Genomic DNA, 19,311 nt, shown 5'->3' on the forward strand with positions numbered 1-19,311 from the left:
GTCAGTTGGAGGTACGTTGTTGTAACAGGGCAATCGGTGCATGCATACTTCCAAATGAGCAATTGTTTTTTGGGAAGGATTAAAAATGATGGAGGGACAATAGGCTTGATAATCAAAGTGGTAGTGGGTTGTTCAGGTAAAAAGAACACTAATCAGCAGAAACTGCAAGTTTCAATAGATTCATTGCTTACAGAAAAAAACTTACCCTGCCTAAAGTTAGAGAGAGAATGTGAGGAGAACCAAAAGTGTGTATGTAGGTTGGAGGGACAACTGTAAATCATGTGAACTGTAAATCATGACATTATTCTACCTTCCCAGATGATATAAAATACATGTTAACTTGATCTTTGACTGAATGTGAGACAGTCGCTCCGTAAGTATAGAAACTGAAGATTTTTGGGATTAAAAAGACAAATTTAATTTCTGAATTTGAACAGAAAATCACACTAATTTCTCAATTTAAGTTATCCTGAAAGTTGAGAAACGTACTCTGATTCATCAAACACAATGAAGAGATCATTAATTATTTTTTGAAAGTATTTTGTACTTCCATTACCTTTTGCATTTTTGCAGTGTCCAGAGATTTCACAATTCTGCTGAAGTGCTGAAGACCGATCTCTTCTAGTTGAAAAGTAGCCAGATAACAAATAACTATCAAAAGATACATACATTTAAAATGCAGCAGGAAATTCTAATAAACCTATATCCTATACTCAGCATACTCTGGGATTTAGACCGTTACTTTTATTTCAAATAGTTTTCAGTATTATTTATCTAACTGGGCAAAATAATGCTTGACAATGACAAATTGTAATATGAAGTTATAATGTTAACCCTACATTCATTTATATTCATTATTAGCATTGTGACTCTGTGGCATGGTTCATATAAATTAGTTATCTTTTCGAGCATCAGATTCATGCTAGTGCAAATCTACACAATTTTATGTAAATTCTAACAGCTGAGGATCTGTCCACTTACACAAAAAATGTAAAACAATTGTAGCTATCTGAAATCATCCACAGGAGTCCTTTGGATGCCTGCAAATATCTGTTTGCAAAGCTGGGAGATCTCCCGTAGCAGCATTTGGAATCCTGTAAGGCCAAAGGTAAGATCTTGCCATGATTTCAGAGTCCTTTCATGATGCCAACATCATCACTAAACCAAGAAGCTCTATCAACCCCTAATTGCTTGTTCCCATCCTCTCCTTTTGCTTCCTGGTGTTTCTTCTCTTGGGCAAGTACAGTCACCCGCACAGCCAAGTTAAAACTATGGTTGTGAATTTTTACCTGAAGCACTTTCTTGATCAGTTCACTGGATTGCTGCTAAACCTAACTTCTAACTCAAGAGAAGATATGACATAGGGGTGAGAATGATTTGCCAGTAGTGAGACAAAGGGTGGCCTGTTTCTTTGGGTAGTAGTACCAGCTTCTACCTGTATATTCCATCTGTGAAATTCTGTCTTAGTCTTAGACAAGGCAGGGAGAACAGGAGTCAGACGGCTCCTGAGAGACAAGAATGAAAAGTTTCTGGCAGTATTACGTTGTTGGGAACAGCTCTCTTTTAGTGTAACCAACACTTTCAGTGTAAGCAATCTTATTCTGGGAAAATGTAAAGTGAACAGGAGACAGAAAAGAAAGTTTTGATAGTGAATTTTTCAACATACTCTATTTTTAATGTTTTCATATATATTTCATATATATTATACATATTTCATATTTCATATAGATATTATGCCTAACAGAAATTTTATACATAAAATATGACATTTCTAGTATTTCTTTTCCCTTTTTGGGAATGGCAACTGACCATTTTGCAGAAAGTTTGTAATCTTTGTTTTTATTCTGAATTAGAATAAAACCAAAATTTTAAATTGTGAGATTCTCTGGGAAATCCAAATGCGATTCTTGCACCCCTCTCTGGCAAGTGTGCAGCTCAGTACAGGAAGAGGCACAGTCAGTGCTGTGAGATATTTGCAGACCTATAAGGTTCATGAACTCCTGTGTCAGCTTTCATTTGACCGTATTCACTTAGATCAATTAGTCTTCACTTGCACTGCAGTATTTTAGCTGCCACCACACAGTAATGATAAAATCAGTAAATTCTGACCAATGTGCTGGAGCCAACTCAGTGTATCACTAGACTTCAGTCTTGTGCTTTAGCATAGCAACATATTTAAGCAGTCTTAGTAGAATATACATTTATCTCCTACAAGCTTTATTAAATTCAAATCTGCTCACACATAGCAACAGCCTTTATAAGCAGCTTTGATCATTTAAGTGTCAATGCAGCTTGGCAAAGGGAATCACAAGCGGCTTAAAAAAATGTAAGCCAATGACCTTAGACTCTCAACTTGTTGATAAAGGAAAATTTTCCGGGGCCTATCCTCTGCCTATGATTAATGGAGGCTTTTGAGTGGACCAGTCATGACAATCCAATTATAGCAACAGTCAGCTTAAAGGTATAATTTATGTGCTCCAGACACTGAAAAACATGGCTTTGGAGAAATGGAGACAATGAAGCATTACCATTTAGAATAAACTCAATATACTATTAATTTCATCCTTGACAGTTTAGGTTCCCTTTGTTAGTTATTTGATTTACATTTCTATACCTTTCCATATTATGATGGAAGCAACTAGAATTGCCATAAAAAATTAATAGCTTTTAAAACAAGAAATGTAGATATACTTATATTAGATAATTTTTTTTGTATTTTTCAACCCCTTTGAATTAAATTGACTGAACTTTTCAAAGTACCCACAAAGCTTCAGAACATGTCTGACTTAGAGAACCAATGCCAGTGCTATTTGTGATTCCAGCTTACTTAGGGACTTAATAAGTACACGTGTATTAAATGCATAGCATCAAAATATTTTTATATTACTTTTTAATATACTTCTTTATGCGTAAAACTTTGGGAGTAGTAACTACTCTGATTAACTAGCACACACTATCAGATATAGTTGTATTATAACTGATTCTAACCAAAGAACTAATACATTGAATATAATTGACCTCACTCATGGAGACAGACAGAAGTCTATTTGTGATTGTGTTGGTAAGTAATCAAAAAACCCATTTATGGGTAGAGACAATTATACCTTCATACTGTGAGACATGCCGTGTTCCTCAGCAGACAGAGCTTTGTTATACAATTTTGTATCTGAATGGCAGAGGTACTGGGTTGTATAGAAGAGAATAAAGGGAAATCACTGAAGAACAATTTTTAAAGTGATGATTAAGCTTCCAAGATACTTCTTCCAGTCACTGATGCTATTTTCCATCTGCATGTTACCTAATCTGCAGGCATATTCTGCAAAATTTTTCAAGGTAAAATTCCAGTAACACTGTGAGAGTCTAGACTAAATAACAATTTCAGGATTTAGGCTTCACATTGTAAGGCCATTAGAAAAGGTTCTGTATTTCATACTGTACTGCGCAAATGACAATGCATCAAATGTAATATTATATTAAGACTTACATTAATAAAACATTTTTTAAAAAAAAAATCTTTTGTAAACACATTTGGTGTTTACACACATTTGGTTTTTAAAGAAAACTTACCTGTATAGAGATTACGCTCAGAAATCAGGCAGTATCTCCCGTCCCGAACAAAAAAGGCATCGACTACTACATCCAATAATGATTTATATTCTATGCATCCAGCTAGTGTATCCAACACAAATTTTTCTTCTGTCACATTAAGAGTCTATAGAGATATAAAATTAATAATGATTACTGTATTCTGGAAAGTAAGTGTTGTGTACAAAGAGAAATACAATCATTTTGGAGCAATTGGAAAACATGGAAAATGAACAGCAGTGCCTTTGGTAGGGCTGACACACTTCTAATATTATCAAATATGGGCAGTTCTAACAAATTAATGACCCTTGTTAAATAAAATGTAACCTTCCCCAATGTTAAACTCACAGGTTATCTGTTGACATACACATTTAGCTCAAAGGCCTTGATGTGTGAATGTCAACAATTAATCCAAAGAAAATTTGAAGTCTTTGAGCTATAAGCAATGATTAACGTAGTCAACAGTATGAGAAAGTTTCAGTAGGAGTTTGCTTTTCCTGTTCTTTGTGCTACCTGGGGAAACTAAATGAAGGGGAGAAGCTGGACGGGGATTATGGAAGACTCTTAATTGCTACTGCAATAGTCATATTCTCCAATATTAGGTTAACAATACTAACTCCTAATAATACTAATCACTAACCTAGTATTGGAGAATATGACTATTTTAAACTAAACCTGTGGGTGCCAGGATTCTTGTTAATGCAGACTGTGTGTTTCTTATCCAGCTGTGCTCTCAGTCACTTGCAATGTTCATGCAATACCACAAGAGAACAGAAAGAGGAGGGTCAGATGCCCACTGCACACCGCTGGTATTGTAGCTCATAATTCCTTTTAAAAGGCTGACTGCTTCTGAACTTTACAGAGACTTTTACTCATAATAAATTACCTATGGAATACCTGTTGTTACATGAGATAACTTCTAGAGTGGATCATCTTTAAAGCATTGCAACAAAATCTGAAGCCCAGAACAGTTTGTTATTACATGAACTGAAAAAGGACAGCCACCGTATGACAAAATGACAAACAATAAGCATTCTTTGACTTAAGGAGGTTAGCCAAGAAGCCAAGAACAAAGCTTCTTTCATCCTATGAAAGCATGTAGTCTGCATCTGATATATGATCTCTCCCACAGCTATGAGATGTGGGAACAATTGAACTGCAATAATATATCAGATCAGAGGTTCACCTTACCTAGGAGGCTATCTGCTAGCATCTTGATCGCTTTATTTCCCTAATGTGATTAATTTCTAGTTTAAAAGTACTGTTACAGGCTGTGTGATACTATCTAGGGCTTTGAGACTGAGCAAATCCAAGGCAAAGCTTTAAAATTACAGTTCTAATTTTTAAATATAAAAAAATACGCAGAAGCATTCCAAGTGTATTTTCTCAGGTTATCATTCAGGTTAAGCATAATTCTTTTTTACTTACTCCTGCTCAAAAGCCAGGTTTCATTTCTTCCAATTTGTGCATCATCACTAGAAAAAAATAGTGCCTCCATGTAATTGTATCCATATCCATATATATTTATATATATGGATAAAAATATATATTATGGATAAAAAATATATATATTAATTAATTAATTAATTATATTTTTATATATATAGATATACACACACATATGCAGGCAAAATGACACCTACATACATTCTTGCATTTTCTTTTCTGCTGTTGGGCTTACACTAATACATCTGACTACTTCTCTATCAGAACTGTAACAGACAGTATTACTAATGATGCACATACAGAAACAGAATCAAGCTCAGTTTGTGGTTTTTAGGTCTTAAGGCTAATAATAGTTACAGTGATAGAAAAGCTTTATTTCTATAACTGAAGTAATGAATATATTCTGTGACACAGGTATGGTTGGTAAGAAGAAAGGGTGGTATAACCAAACTAATCATTACATGGAGACATAGAAGCTTCACAAAGTCTCCTGGGCAGCACCAGAGACTAAGTGTGAATAAGCAGGATATCACTTATATTCTTAATCAGGGCTCTAGAGAAACAAAAAACAACAGGTTGTGTTTGAGATGGAACAAAGATCAAGGCGAATGTGTTTAGGAAAATTAAGCCAACCAGAGTGAGGTGGCAAAAAAGGAGCATGGAGAATGAGTAAAAAGGAACGTAACGGAAAATAGGGGATACAGAAGGGCTTAGATGGAGCATGGACACAAATGGAAAAGCAGATGAAAGAGATTGAACGTTTCTGAAAATATGCAAAAAAATTAACTTGATGGGAAGGAAGGACTCCATCTTGCTAAGCACTGAGCATTCTTGTGAGGCACATAGTCTATTCCAAATATACCTTTTCTGGATGAAGACTTATGGAAGTTCATTCATAAAACTGACAAAGAAAATCCAGAAATCTAACAACCCACTAAAAGTTCAAATATATATCCCCTATTAGATATGAGGTATCTTAGAATTCACCACAAAAGGCAAAAGCAAACATAAATACCTGAACAGCAAAGTGAGACAGGATGACATAGTTCCAGTAAAAGTATAATTGTGACATTTTGAATCTAAAATACTTGTTCCCCTTGAACAAATGCTGCTGTTCATGAACAAATCAATCTGCAGACAACAGTAGTTCTGACGATTAATGAAAGGTCCACAGTAAAACTGGACAAGCTCATTGGAAACAAGCCCAACAAAAATTCTCACAACTATCTCTTGTACAAATCTAAATTGTTTCCAAGATCCTTATTTGATTAGAATTTTTGCATTCACCTTCTGAGGGTTTTGATATATATCATACATGTATAAAGTGCTAGAACAAATCAATGGTTTACAAATGTACTTCTGAGAGATGACGAAAAGTAGACAAGCAGACAACAAGAAGATGACACCAGTGCCCAAATCATATCTCCTATACAGTTCAGACTACAGCATAAAATGCACTTGCATATTTACATTTACTCCTTTTACTGCTCTGAGTTAATAAGTCAGTCAGAAGTTAGTTGTTAGGACAAACACAGAAATAAATGCTTACTCTTACTTCCTGAACAAGAAAGTACATAACCACACATGGCCTCTAGATAAGCAATAAGGGGACAGGAGGTGCAGCTGGGGACTCAAGTACCGATTGGTAGTTCTGTGGACCATGGACCAAAGAGTCTACTCATGAAATATCATCAATTGAACCTGCTTCCAAGTACAAATGGTACTAGGTGTTCTGCTTCTACTTATAATACTTGAGAATAGTTAAGCAGCCTGCAGCTGTGTCATCTAAGGAAGTGATCTCATCAGAACTCATAATAAACTAAACAAGACTGGGCATGAACAGTACTTTGATAAGAAATCTCAAAGGTGAGCCGGTTGTTGGGTAAGCCCTGCTGGTAATGTAGAGAATCAAAACCTGAGGCAATGCTTTAAAACAGTGAGGATACTCTCTGCATAGAAAGTGCATTGTGTCCTCAACAAATCTCATCAAGGATATTTACTGTTTATCTATATGTCTAAAATCATAATTGCTTTGGGAACATAATATGTTGGGTAGGTGTCACTTGTAGCATGAATCTCTAAGTGCATTCTTTTTGTGTGGCTTTATGGTGCTTTTTATGTCAGTGGGATGTATTTCAGAAGTGGATCAAATGGTCCTGAAACAGTACAATATGATGACAGATTGTACATTTATAGCATCTTTTGTATTAGGTTCTCAAAACACTAACATTAATTGCATTTAATGAGACTCCTTTTGGCTAATGCTATTTTGCCAATGCAGGAACTAAGGTATGGAGCAGATAAGAGATTTGCCCTAGGCGACAAACTAAGTCATCGGTGACAACAAGAAAAGAATTAATAAATGCTAATTTGTGAGCCTTTGTTCTGTCCATCAGACCATCTTCCTACCTTTTCAAGTATACTTTACCTCTTATCTTTCTCTGAAACAACTAGCAGTTAGCTGTGTTTGCAAGTATGTTGTGTGAGTCCTTCAGCATGAGGAAGGCCAGATGATGTACTGGTGAAAGTAACACATGCAGCTATCATCTTCTGTTGCACCAAATATTGAAACTTATCAGAAGATTAAATTGATCTTGAACAATATGCCTATTCTATGCTCAGGAAACAACCTCACTATCTCTAATGTTACAGCTTATTATTTGTTGTTTTGTTGTTTAAAGAATAGTAAGTTTATGGTAGATGAATAGTGCATGGTCCTAGATTTTTAATGTTTGGAAGCCTATTACTGTGTTGACCAATGGCTACACTGGATATAAGTAAAATACAGTTATATGTATTCACAATGTCATTCCCATGAAAATATCTGAAAGTGTTCTGTCTATGGCATTACATTTCAGCTTTTTCTGATTCCCAAATGTTTATGTTACAAAAGAATGATCTGAAATTATCCTGAGTGATTCTGTGAAAAAAATATTACTTTTGTCTTAATATGTGCTGATTGGTGTTATCTCCCCGACTTGAGAAATCCTTAATGCCCCTAGCCTGCCTCCAGGGATGTATTTTTTGTGCTCCCTGACACTTAGCTGTAGCTGGGAGCCAGTCCAGTCTCTTCAAGGAGAGAAGAGACTGTGTAAGAAAGCTTAAGCATAGGACTTTGTACGCAAACAACTTTCAACATGTGTTAGTACAAGAAATGGCAGGAATTGAAGTATCTTCAAAAAGCAAGCTTTGCCACCGAGGGCATAGAGCATTAAGGACAGTTACAATGGGACCTGTTTAAGGGCCAGAGAGATCAGAAAAGGGTAAGGAGAGAAAGAAAAGTGCTTGTTTCTGGAAAGAAGGAAGAAAAAGAACATCAGCATTGCCTTGTTTGAGACTTCTCAGAACAAAGATTTAGTTTAAGGTGAAACAAACATTTTAGAAAGAAGATAATATTTGATGAAAAGATAAAATAGCTTTCACCTCCTGAGAGAACTGAGTAATAGTATCTACTGCACTTCTCTACTTCTAGGCAGAATATGCACATTTTGCAGATGCATTCTGATTAATGTATAGTGCTTCAGAAATCAGTGCTAGTCGTCTCCAAGGGTCTCATCAAAATGCTGTGGAAATGAAAGAAAGTATTCCTATTGACTTCACTGGGTTTTAAATCAGTCACCAGAACCCAGTCCTCTTTCCCTCTGAAGTCAATGAAAATGCTTCCAGTAATTTCAACATAGGGAAAAAAAACTTGGGATCTTAGGTTATAAGTAGGAAAAAGTCCTGTTTCTACTACTTACAGTCTATGTTGCAGTCACAAGCTAGTATTTTCATCTTCATAATGTAATGCTGACCATCTTGAAGAAGTACAGTTAATGTTATTTTTCCTTATACTTGATATTAAACCACATGAGTGGGACATTGCAAAAAAATCAGATTCTGTCCTTTCCTTAGAAAGATCCTAATCTACATTTATGTCAGTAACTAATAATACATATTAGACTTGTATAATTTAGTAGGATTTATTTCACCACATGTATCAAAATAGTCTTGGATTACATTATTTTCATATTTGAAACCAAATCTATGACTTCTGACATTTGGAGATTTTACTCACAGTTGAGTGGGCATGTGTGAGACACATAGCTGAACCAACACAAGAGAACTACGAAGAATATGCCAAATTACACCATGTTCTTGTGAAACGGAAAGCTCACAAACAGGTTCATCTTGCCATCAACATTAGAAGGACAAAGGAGTATAACAATGAATTTGGGGTGGCAGTTCTGATTTTACAGAAGTAACCTTTTGTGTAAATGGGGTTTATAAAGGTCAATATGATGGGTCTGATCCTGCAACTCTAATTGAAGCAAATGAAGCAAATAATTCCACTGAAATTAAGTGAGTTATTTGCATAGAGAAAGGCACAAACACTGCATGGCAACTTCTGTGTTAAAATCTGTCTCCTGTTAGCATAGCAAAAGCTTGATTCTAACAGTCACAAAGAACTAAAAAAATGCCTGGGATGCTTCAGTTAGGTATAAAACATAATCTTTTTTTTTCAAAATGAACCGATGCAGTCCATTTCTATAAATGGCCTGATGAAAAATTATCCTTACATACAATATACACTGGATGAAGGATCACTCTGGATATGGGTCATTTTTGATAGATTTAAATGAAGAAGACTTAATAAAAAGCGGGGGGTTTAGTACACAAGAACAAAGATGTTATCTGGAAGACATTAGTCTGATGAAAGGAGTATTAAAATGCATTTAGGAAGATAAATAAGTAGAAGTAATATGGACATTTAAATGAAGAAAAATAGAAACAGAGATGTAAATTTGATTATGAATGCTAATAATTTAAAGAACTGAGATAGACTTAAATAATTATTTTAAGTTAATGTGTTATTCACAATAATCTAAATTGAATTCTGTTTTAATAGCAACAAGGTCACAACACTGAAGCAAAAGCATTTATTTTCACTTATTTGTTTTAGGAGGCTTGAGGGGCATAATATGATTCTTCATGATTGAAGGTGAAGGCTTTTTTGTTGCAACTAGGAATCACCCATCATAATACTAATGAACCTATATTCTTATTGAAAATATTTGCAGTGAAAAACAAATTCAATATTATGTTATAAGCATCATAACTTACAATACAATAAGCATGAAGACTGAAAATAACTGAATTACAAGTCGAAGTGTGGTTTTCTTCCTGGAAGAAAATCAAGTCTGATCATTCACTGAGAACAACAGATAGAAATTCTTTTTATGACATAAAATTCACATGTTGCGGAAATAAAATTTATGGAGTTTAACACAGAATCACCTCTAGAAGAATTTTGATCATAACATTCTAATTAGAGGAGAACATGTTAATTATCTCCTACTATTCAAGAACTAAAAATCCTTACCCTATTTCAGTTGTATTTCTCTAAAAACGGAAGGCTAATGAACAGTGAGTTTCCCTAACTCCTCTCGTATGTAGAAGCGTGAAGTAGGAGTTAGAAGATAGGAACTGAGACTGGAATGTGTCTTTCTGTCTTGTTCCTGAGTGGCCTCGTAGAGATTATGTTAGCTTTTGACATGTTGGTTTTAAACACTATTAGTTACCTGACAGCAATTTATTTATGCATTTCCATCACACCAAAAAAGATTCTGTCTTTATACATACAGTTGTTCGGATGGACCTGAACTACTGTCAAAGCAATGGTTTACCTCTGCTCTTTAAATTCGCTTTCTATTCCTTTAGCACTCATTCTCTGATTGCCTATTTCTAGCTTGAAATAGTGAGTAGTTGCAAAGTACAATAAGTGAAAAAGAAAAATATATCTCAAGGTTTATTGGATGTGTTATCTGTTTGATCTACCTCAATTACAAAAATGCAGGGAAAGATGGGTGCTTTTTCAAAGCAGGACAGAGTGATTAGGTGTGTACTGTAAATGGACTGTGTAAAGCTAAATCCCACATAAAAACATAACTCATAATAGCAGTATCTAATGCCATCATTTCTCTATAAATAAGATGGCCAACTACTTATGTTATTTAAACCAATGTATGTACAGAATCATGCTTCTGACTTTGGGCGGTCACTCTGGAATATACTTTGAGGCAGACTGTACACCCAAATGTTTTCCAAACAGATTTGTATCTTGAAGCTTGAGACAAGATTTCCTACAATGAGAGAATATGTTCACATTGATATTTAAATAGAATTATAAATATGCATTAAGAAATAAATAAAAATAATAATCAAGAGGCTGCTTCTGCTTCTGTTGAAGTTAATGGATACCTTTCTGTGCTATTCAAGAGGAATAAGATGACAGTGTCGCCCTTAGTCTGACATAAGGAACTGATATTTGATAGAACGTTGTCAAATTTTCAGTTTTTTAACTAGCTATTTGGAAACAATAAGTAGCTCCAAATCAAACGCAGGGAAACAGGGATCTATTTTCAAAGTAGCACAAAGGGGTCAAGCAGTGCCTTACAAATTGGGCGTTTTGGTTTTCTTAGGAAAATCCATGCACATTTTGCCAAGTGAAAAATATCCATTTGTGTGTGTTTTGTGTGAATTTATACTGTAGCAATAAGCTTTCCTGAAGATTCTGTGTGCCCTTACCCAGGGCAAGCAGAGCTTTTGCTACAATACAGGATGAGACTGGGACAAGCCATGCTGGGTCAGTCTGGGAGCTCAAACTGATAGAAGAGAGCGTGTCTTGCTTATCTTCTTTGTAGGCTTCAGTTTGAAGAGAGAGAGATATTTCTGTTTTGATTTAGATACAGTAGAGACTGGAACCAAACGTGCAAGAACTTTGAGGTGAGCAGGACAAAACCAAAACTTTGAGGTGAGAAGGACTTGCTAGACACTGGAATCAACAACTTGAAGAGCTGGAACTCAGACAGGTTAAATGAAGAGACCTGGGCAAATAAGTTTGAGGATGGGTAAGAGAAAGGACAGGGACAGAAAGATGATAGAGCTTAGAACGGAACCCAGGTTTATCTTTCTCTTCCATCTGTCCAATATTTGGCTAGCAGCGTATCCCAAACCTCTTACAGTATGGCTGTTTCCCAACCCTTGTGAACTGCCAAAACCATAAACATTTCTACACAGCATTTAGGAAAGAGCAAAATATACTATTATTATTTCACACAACCAGGTATTTTGGCTTTTAATTATTTATCTAATCTTACATGTAAGTAAAAATGGAACAGCAGCAGCACAGTGAAACCAATGGAAATGTGTTTGATTTTGAGAAGAATATTCAACAAAAACCAATTCTATACTTAGTAAAAGATCTTTTTGCTATCATTTGCAAAGCAAGTTATTCCTAGCAGCTGGTATAGTTTCATCCTGCAGCTTTGACCCTTTCGATTTTATGCCTCTTTCTTTTTTTGTATATTCATATTTTAAAGTCCTTCATTTTAACATATATTTGCTTGCCCACTTTAACTTCTTTTCCTGTGCCTGACTTTGTCAGTCATTTTTACTGCTTTAATTTGCAAGGATTCCCATAAGAATGGTCTTATGCCCCTGGTAGATGGTTGACAGGGATGTTTTGATCAAGACAGATTGTGCCTTCCAGACTCACTCCCTTAGGATTAAATCCAACTTACTTTCATAACATATTCACATTTATCATGTACACAAATAAGAACCCTACAGTCTGAATTGCTGGCCTTTCTCTATGACATTTACTTCTTGTTGTTGTCAGCTTAATTTCAACAATGCTGAAACAAAACTTCAGAACTCTCTTGCTACTTCTTTCCTCAATTATTGGTACTCTTGCCACCCTGCCTGTCAGTCTAGCCCGTAACTTTGGAGGTTATTTTTCACATAGACTGCTCTCCAGGATACCATAACCAGTCTATGTGCACATCATCTTCACTCTTTTGAACAGCTGGTTTCAAGTAGTATTTACCTATTGCTTCATAGCTAAAAATCTAAGGTAGTGTAACTTAACTAACCCATTCTTTGTCTAGCAAATCAACTATCTGGAATGCTATTGTTAGGATAGTTCTGTTAGTCCACTGTTTTGACCCACTTATTCCACCACAGTTGACTCTAGCACATAAAACAAAAGCTGCCTGTCTTTGTTATCAAGATGTTTCACAATTCAGTTCCTTTATACCTGTTTTCTCTTATTTTTTACTGATGTAATCCTCCATTTCTGATCAGCCAAGGACACTCATCTCTTTGTTTCATTTATTATACTTACAAACAAGCAATTTTATTTACTTTCAATCAGCTCCTACAAGCAGTTATATTGCTCTTCGAAACCTACTTCATTCTGACAGAGATTTTTGCTCTGCAAAATGTCCTTTGCTGTCTGCTCCTTGCAGTTCAGGTGAGAATGTGTGGCTGTTAGAGGTACTTATCTCTAGGATCTGGCACTTGACAATACTGGCAGCCGTAGTGGATCCTGCAGCCTGGCAAAAATTCTACCGGGGTGCTGACCTCCCTTGAAGATATTTTGCAATGACCTGTGCATGCTGTCTTTTTCTATTGAGAGAAATAACCTAGGCCAAAATTGTTGGTTCCATCAGAAATGACCACAAACAGCTGAACAACAGCCTAAGAAGTATATTTTGTGTAGGTCATTAACAGGTTATCAAAGAACTAAACAAGACACCTCAGGTATCACAGTAGAAAGACAAAAAGACTATAGAACATTCAAATGCAATAAAAATATATAATATGAATGGAACAGTGTTTATAATAATAACTGGAATCTGATTGTACTTCTAAGGGATGGAAAACCAAATAACCAGTTAGAAAAGTCTAACAGAACAGGAGATAGTAACTTGTAGAAAAGCAAAGTCTGATACGCTGCATATCTAAGGAAGTAAATGAATATAAAGAGAGCTGTGTCTTGTAATCATCTAGATTTGTGCTCTTGGAATCTGACCCTCCTGAATTTTGGCTGGTCAATAGTACACAACACTAGGTTTGCTATTTGTCATGCACGAGACATACAGGCTTGAATCTAGTCTACGATTCAAAGTGCTGGTGTTAATCAGGATAAAAACTGCAGTAAGCTTCTGTATGGGTCAGTTAATATTGGCTAATTGGAAATCACATATACAAAAATGCTATCGCATTTTTAGGATCATATGCCTGTTGTGAAAAATTCAGCAAACAAATGCAGTTATGGCAGTACTACAAGGCAGGACAGCAGTGGCAGAAACTACAGGCCTGAGTGGAAACTGTTTAAGAAAGCAAGCACCCAAGAAATGTGTATGAATTCACTGCCTCAGCCTCTGATTTTCATATCACACCTCCATAGTTTTATATTCTTGAAATCATTTGTGTTTATGCAAAATAAATGTAAAAGACTATCTAACTCAGAAGTGGAAATGAGCACTTGAGCTACACAGCAGTGTGGAATCAGGTCTCTGACTATGTAGTTTGAAAATACATGGCACACACAGACAATAGCAGTCTAAACAATGTTACTGTCTTCCCTTTGTGATATTCTAAAGCTGATTCACTCCAGCAGCTGCATCAGCACAAGTCAGGGTGGCGCTGAGGACAAAGAGATGGGAAGAGGTGACAGTCCTCATAAGGAAAGGATGGGAACTGCTTCAGCCAGTATAGCTACATTTTGGCAAATCTTGGTCTGGTTACTTGCAGTATTAGATTAAAATCAGGTAGTTGATTTACTGTCACTTAGAATCATAGAATGGTTCGGGTTGGAAGGGACCTTAAAGATCATCTAGTTGCAAACCCTCTGCCATGGGCAGGGACACCTGCCAATAGACCAGGTTGCTCAAGGCGCCATTCAGCCTGGTCTTGCACACCTCCAGGGAAGGAGGATCCACAGCTTCTCTGGGCAACCTGTTTCAGTGTCTCACCACCCTCACAGTAAAGAATTTCTTCCTAATATCTAAGAAATTCTCACCATTTGCCTTCTGTCCCACTATTCTGATGGTCACTTATGTCCTCAAAGCAAGAGTACCCGATCCTGTGAGTCAGCTTCTGAACTGCATTCATATATACAAAATGGGTGCTGCTGACAGAAACTGCTGTTTGGGAGGAGAAAAGGAGATAGGAAAGTACAAAACAGCTAAGTCAGAAGGGGAAGAGAAGCTTTTCCTGTCATTGTCAGATCCATTTTAGGAAGTTGTTGCTTTCCCCATCTTTTGTTGCTACCCAAACAGTTAACACATCTGATCTTTGCTTCCTTATTTTCTAGTGATAACCATAAAAATTTGGGCTTTAGTCATTGATGAAAAATGTCACTGTATGAAAAATCTATGAAAGTTACAACAACATGTTAGAAAACAGGTATCTTTATATTTAAAATCACATAGTAAAACACAGTAAGCAATGTAAGATAAACTGAAACAATATACCTGTAACATCTTAGCCGATTCATTCAAGAAATCCTCCACGCTCTGATTTTCAGGGTTAAATTTGTTAAGCTGTTGCACTATTATTGCAATATGTTTTCCATGGCTGGCCATCTTCACCATGGAGAATCCTATAAATACAGTAAATCATTAATTTTTCATACCTCCTTCAGTTGTAGCATAATGTATGTTGATAGGCTCATAGAGAAGATATACTGCAGTAATGTAGAAAAGAACATTTAGGTCAAGCTTTCAAAATCACAGTTACTCAGAACAGCTAACAGGAGAAATGAGAATGCAGTACAAACATCAATAAAATAGAAGACATAATTACATATTTCTTATTCTGAAATGTCTCAAAAGATCCTTAGGATGATACCCGAAATGGTTTCTGTATCAGGTTATTTGATGAAATATAATTAGAGATAATACTAGAGAAAAGCATGATTTTTTGCATGTGTGCTATACAGGTCCTATTTAATACATTGCTCTTCCCACTGAGATGCAACCGAAAGCAAAATTTTAGTCTTAAATCTTATCACATGTTGCTACTAACAGCCTATTCTTCCAAAATGAAAAAAAAAAAGAGTAGGAGCAGCGAGGAATTCTAAGGAAGCAACGAGACAGTGTTGGTCAGCAAGCTGGGTAGCGATCACCACACATCAGTAGTCTAGGCCATCGCCAAGGCTTTTGAAGGCACAGCAGTTGGATACTTTTTTATGCTTGATGCTTTGTTTGTGAAATGACTAGATTATGTCTATCTCAAATGATGTCTTACTCATATGCACGAGAGTTTGCAGAACTGGCTACCTCAATTTTAATATTCACATGATAAAAAATAGAATTTTTTTTTTTTACACTTGCAGATGCTGTTGTGCGTGAAAGACCAATGATAGCAATGATCAAGGGTGAAAGTCTTTAATCTCTTTTAGCAATGGAAAAAATGAGCACAGGAGCCATTTTTCACGGTGAAAATAAAAATATATTTTGAAAATCATTCCTGTATTTTATATATCATCATATCCTGATGTTAGAAAAGAATGCTTGATCAAGATGACTCATTCCCAGTGTGGTAAAGTTAATTCATTTCCTGTTTTAAAAGGGTATCCATAACATTTCCAGATACAGTGTTTTTGTACCCTGTCTTTCAGCATTTTCATACTCAATAATTACCTAAACAGCACTTTTAATTACTAACTTCAAACTGCTGGAAAAATAATTTGTCTGTGATCATGCTCAATATAGGCATTTAGTTACCTGGTATGACCAAGACAAAACTGAAAAAAAAAGTCTTGCAAAACAGGGCTGGGTCATGACAAGGGATGGCAAATAAAAAAAGAGGTGCTACTGTGTCTCTTTGTTGCAGAAGGAATCACCATTTCTCCACTCCTCTGAGAAACATGATCTGTTTCTCTGTACCTGCCAAGGTTCTTACACTCACAAGGGATTTTGGATAAGGGAGAGAGAAATACTTCACTACTTATTCTCATTCGGGCTGAATCATAATTCAGGCTCCAGCAGCTCTCCCAGTGACAAATAGCTCGTCTTCTGGCATAGTAGAAATGAGTTCGAGCTCTCATGCTCTGTACATGCTGATATTCACCTCTCCCCACCAAATAACAATCATTAAAACCAGAAACTGGAATATGAAAACTAAGACATACAGCAACGCCTTGAGAACTCTGGAAATGCAGGGTTTCCTAACAGAAAAACCTCACTTGTGATTGTATTTAAACAAACCGCTATTATTATCGTGATGTAAAACATATGTACCAGGAATAAAATGCTTTGTGTTGTGACATGCAGCCCTAGTTCCACACAACCATTTAGGAGAATATTCTAATTGCTATGTATAGAAATGATATTCACTGTGTACAAAATGGTAGGAATTTGCTTCCATTAACAGATGTAGAACTTCAGTTAAAGGAGCTAAGAACCTAACTTAACCTTATTTTGCAATGGAGCTTGGAGATATTTTGAAAGCAGTTACATAGGACAAGGCTGGCCACAACTGTGGGGCCTAATTTGAATGACCTGAAATATTCCTTCAGGTTTTACACTGGCGCCTGTGTTCCTGGCCTAGAAACACTGCAATTGCATTTCCTCTGGTAAAAGCCGTTCTTCTTAAAGAGAGAGCTGAAATAAGCCTCCCTGCAAAATTCAGTCAGGTCAAGTTAGATACTGCTCAAAATGAAATAGGTGTTTCTCTCAGCTGTGTGCTAGGAAAAGAGCCACGGAATACAGGTTACAATTGTCCCAACGGTTACATCCTGCCATTCTCATTTACTGTGGACTTTTCTACATCGCCGACCATCACCTGAGCACAGCAGAGAGCAGTTCTGGGCACAGGTTCTCTTTGCAGCAGATTCCTCCCTTAAGGCAGCAAAACATCAGCTGGAAAACAGTCACGCTGAGCAGCCGTGGCCTGGATCTTAGGTTCATTTTTAATTTGCAAGTATTTCAATGTTTTGCGTACCTACTACAAATATTTTCTGTGACTCAGGTGTTTTGTTTTGGGATGTTTGTGGAAATATCTGGTGGAAGTTTACAATTAAATATCCCCTGTACAACACCTTCTGGAAGTAAGTTGCACTATAATTACCAGATAGGTAAGCCAAAGGACACCAAGGCTGGCTACTTGCCCCCAAAAATCACAACAGTTAATGAAAACTCTGGGAGCAAAGCCCCGACAATCCTGTCTACAGTATAACATAGGACCCACTGATCTTCTCTATTTGTAGAGACCTAATAAACGAGTGAAGTAGTTATAAGCCTGCACCAGGGTGTTCCTAGGTGCCACGCTTATCAAGCGTTTTACCCATTTTTGTTTTCCAAGGTGCCACACACGGCTGCAGCCCCCTTTGCCGCTCTCTGAGGCCGCCGAGCCCCAGGGCACGCGCCGCCGCCTGAGGTAACGGCGCGAGCGCGCAGCCCCCACGGGCGGCCCCTCAGCCCGGCCGCTGCCCAGTCCCGTACCTGGCTCCCCGCCGGAGCCCGCTGCCCCTCTCTCAGCTCGGTGGGACCCTCCAGCCGCAAAGACCCCGCTGCGCCCACCGACCCGCTCCTGCCCGGCCCGGCGCCGTTGCTAAGGGACGCGGGGGCTGCTGGGACTTGTAGTTCTCGCGCGCACTGGCCGTCGTGTTGCAGAACGGCCCGATCTGGGGCAAAGAACTACCCGGCCGGGAAAAACGAAGATGGCAGCGATTGTTTGCCGCGGTTGTCAAGCAACCCGTTCCGCCCCCTCCCTGTTCTTTGCTCTCAGGGGCGGCTAGAAGTCAATTAGCCGATTACCGGGCACTCGGGTGGGGCTGAATGTCACAAGCAGGGGCTCGCTGTCCCGAAGCGGAGACGCTCAAGGCTTGTTTATGGAGAAGAACTACCTGTCCCGGCATCCATCGGGACACAGCGCTTCGCCTGGCTGCCCGGCGACTGCGGGGCGTGGCATGACGGGGCGCGTAGTCCCTCCGCCCCCTCCGCGTCTTACGCAAATGAGCAGCAGAGTGGGTGGGGCGAGTCCGCCGCGGGGAGGCGGGAGGACCGTCCCCGGGCGCTTTCCGATTGGCTGCGGCAGGCAGCGGGGCGGGAGAAGGTGGGCCTGCCCCTGCGCATGCGCCTGGTGGCACGGAGCGAGCGCCAGGGGGGGACACGCCGTTACCGGCCGCGCGATGTTTTGGGGTCTGTCAGCGCGGCGCGGCGCCCGGTCCTTGCGCTGAGGGCAGCGCGCGCTCCGCAGCCGCCGGCGGCCTCTGTCCTCAGGAGGCGGCTCAGAGGAGGAGGAGGAGTAAGAGCGGCGGCGGCGACCCTGCGGAGCCTCCCGGCGAGGGGCAGGGCTTGCCCCGGTCCCCCGAGCGGCGCGGGCGGGCGGGCAGCCGGTAGCCCCCCTGGCAGCGGCAGGCGGCGGTGGGGTGGCGGCGGCGGCGGTGATGATGAACAGGTTCCGAAAGTGGCTCTACAAACCCAAGGTAAGTTGTGAGGAGCCGCC

At 38.3% G+C, this 19,311-nt stretch overlaps 2 protein-coding genes across 4 annotated transcripts in view; one reads left to right on the forward strand and one right to left on the reverse strand.

Annotated features, from left to right (window-relative positions):
- The window catches only part of CFAP99 (cilia and flagella associated protein 99), a 58,679-nt gene extending 40,287 nt beyond the window's left edge, over window positions 1-18,392 (reverse strand). Inside the window, exons 1-4 of the mRNA XM_014966741.1 lie at window positions 18,306-18,392; window positions 15,333-15,460; window positions 3,568-3,712; window positions 557-651 (exon numbers count right to left, since the gene is read on the reverse strand). Of these exons, the coding sequence (XP_014822227.1) occupies window positions 557-651; window positions 3,568-3,712; window positions 15,333-15,452 (360 nt within the window). The 5' untranslated portion in view covers window positions 15,453-15,460; window positions 18,306-18,392. The remainder of the gene's footprint in view (window positions 1-556; window positions 652-3,567; window positions 3,713-15,332; window positions 15,461-18,305) is intronic.
- A 584-nt stretch (window positions 18,393-18,976) lies between these two features.
- Window positions 18,977-19,311, forward strand: part of ZFYVE28 (zinc finger, FYVE domain containing 28) — a 154,576-nt gene continuing 154,241 nt past the window's right edge. For all 3 annotated transcript variants that reach the window (XM_014966670.1, XM_014966671.1, XM_014966672.1), the window contains exon 1: window positions 18,977-19,291. In XM_014966670.1, coding sequence (XP_014822156.1) covers window positions 19,253-19,291 — 39 coding nt within the window. In that variant the 5' untranslated portion in view covers window positions 18,977-19,252. The remainder of the gene's footprint in view (window positions 19,292-19,311) is intronic.

Source organism: Calidris pugnax, unplaced genomic scaffold (genome assembly GCF_001431845.1).
Source record: "Calidris pugnax isolate Ruff unplaced genomic scaffold, ASM143184v1 scaffold14, whole genome shotgun sequence".
Taxonomy (NCBI): domain Eukaryota; kingdom Metazoa; phylum Chordata; class Aves; order Charadriiformes; family Scolopacidae; genus Calidris; species Calidris pugnax.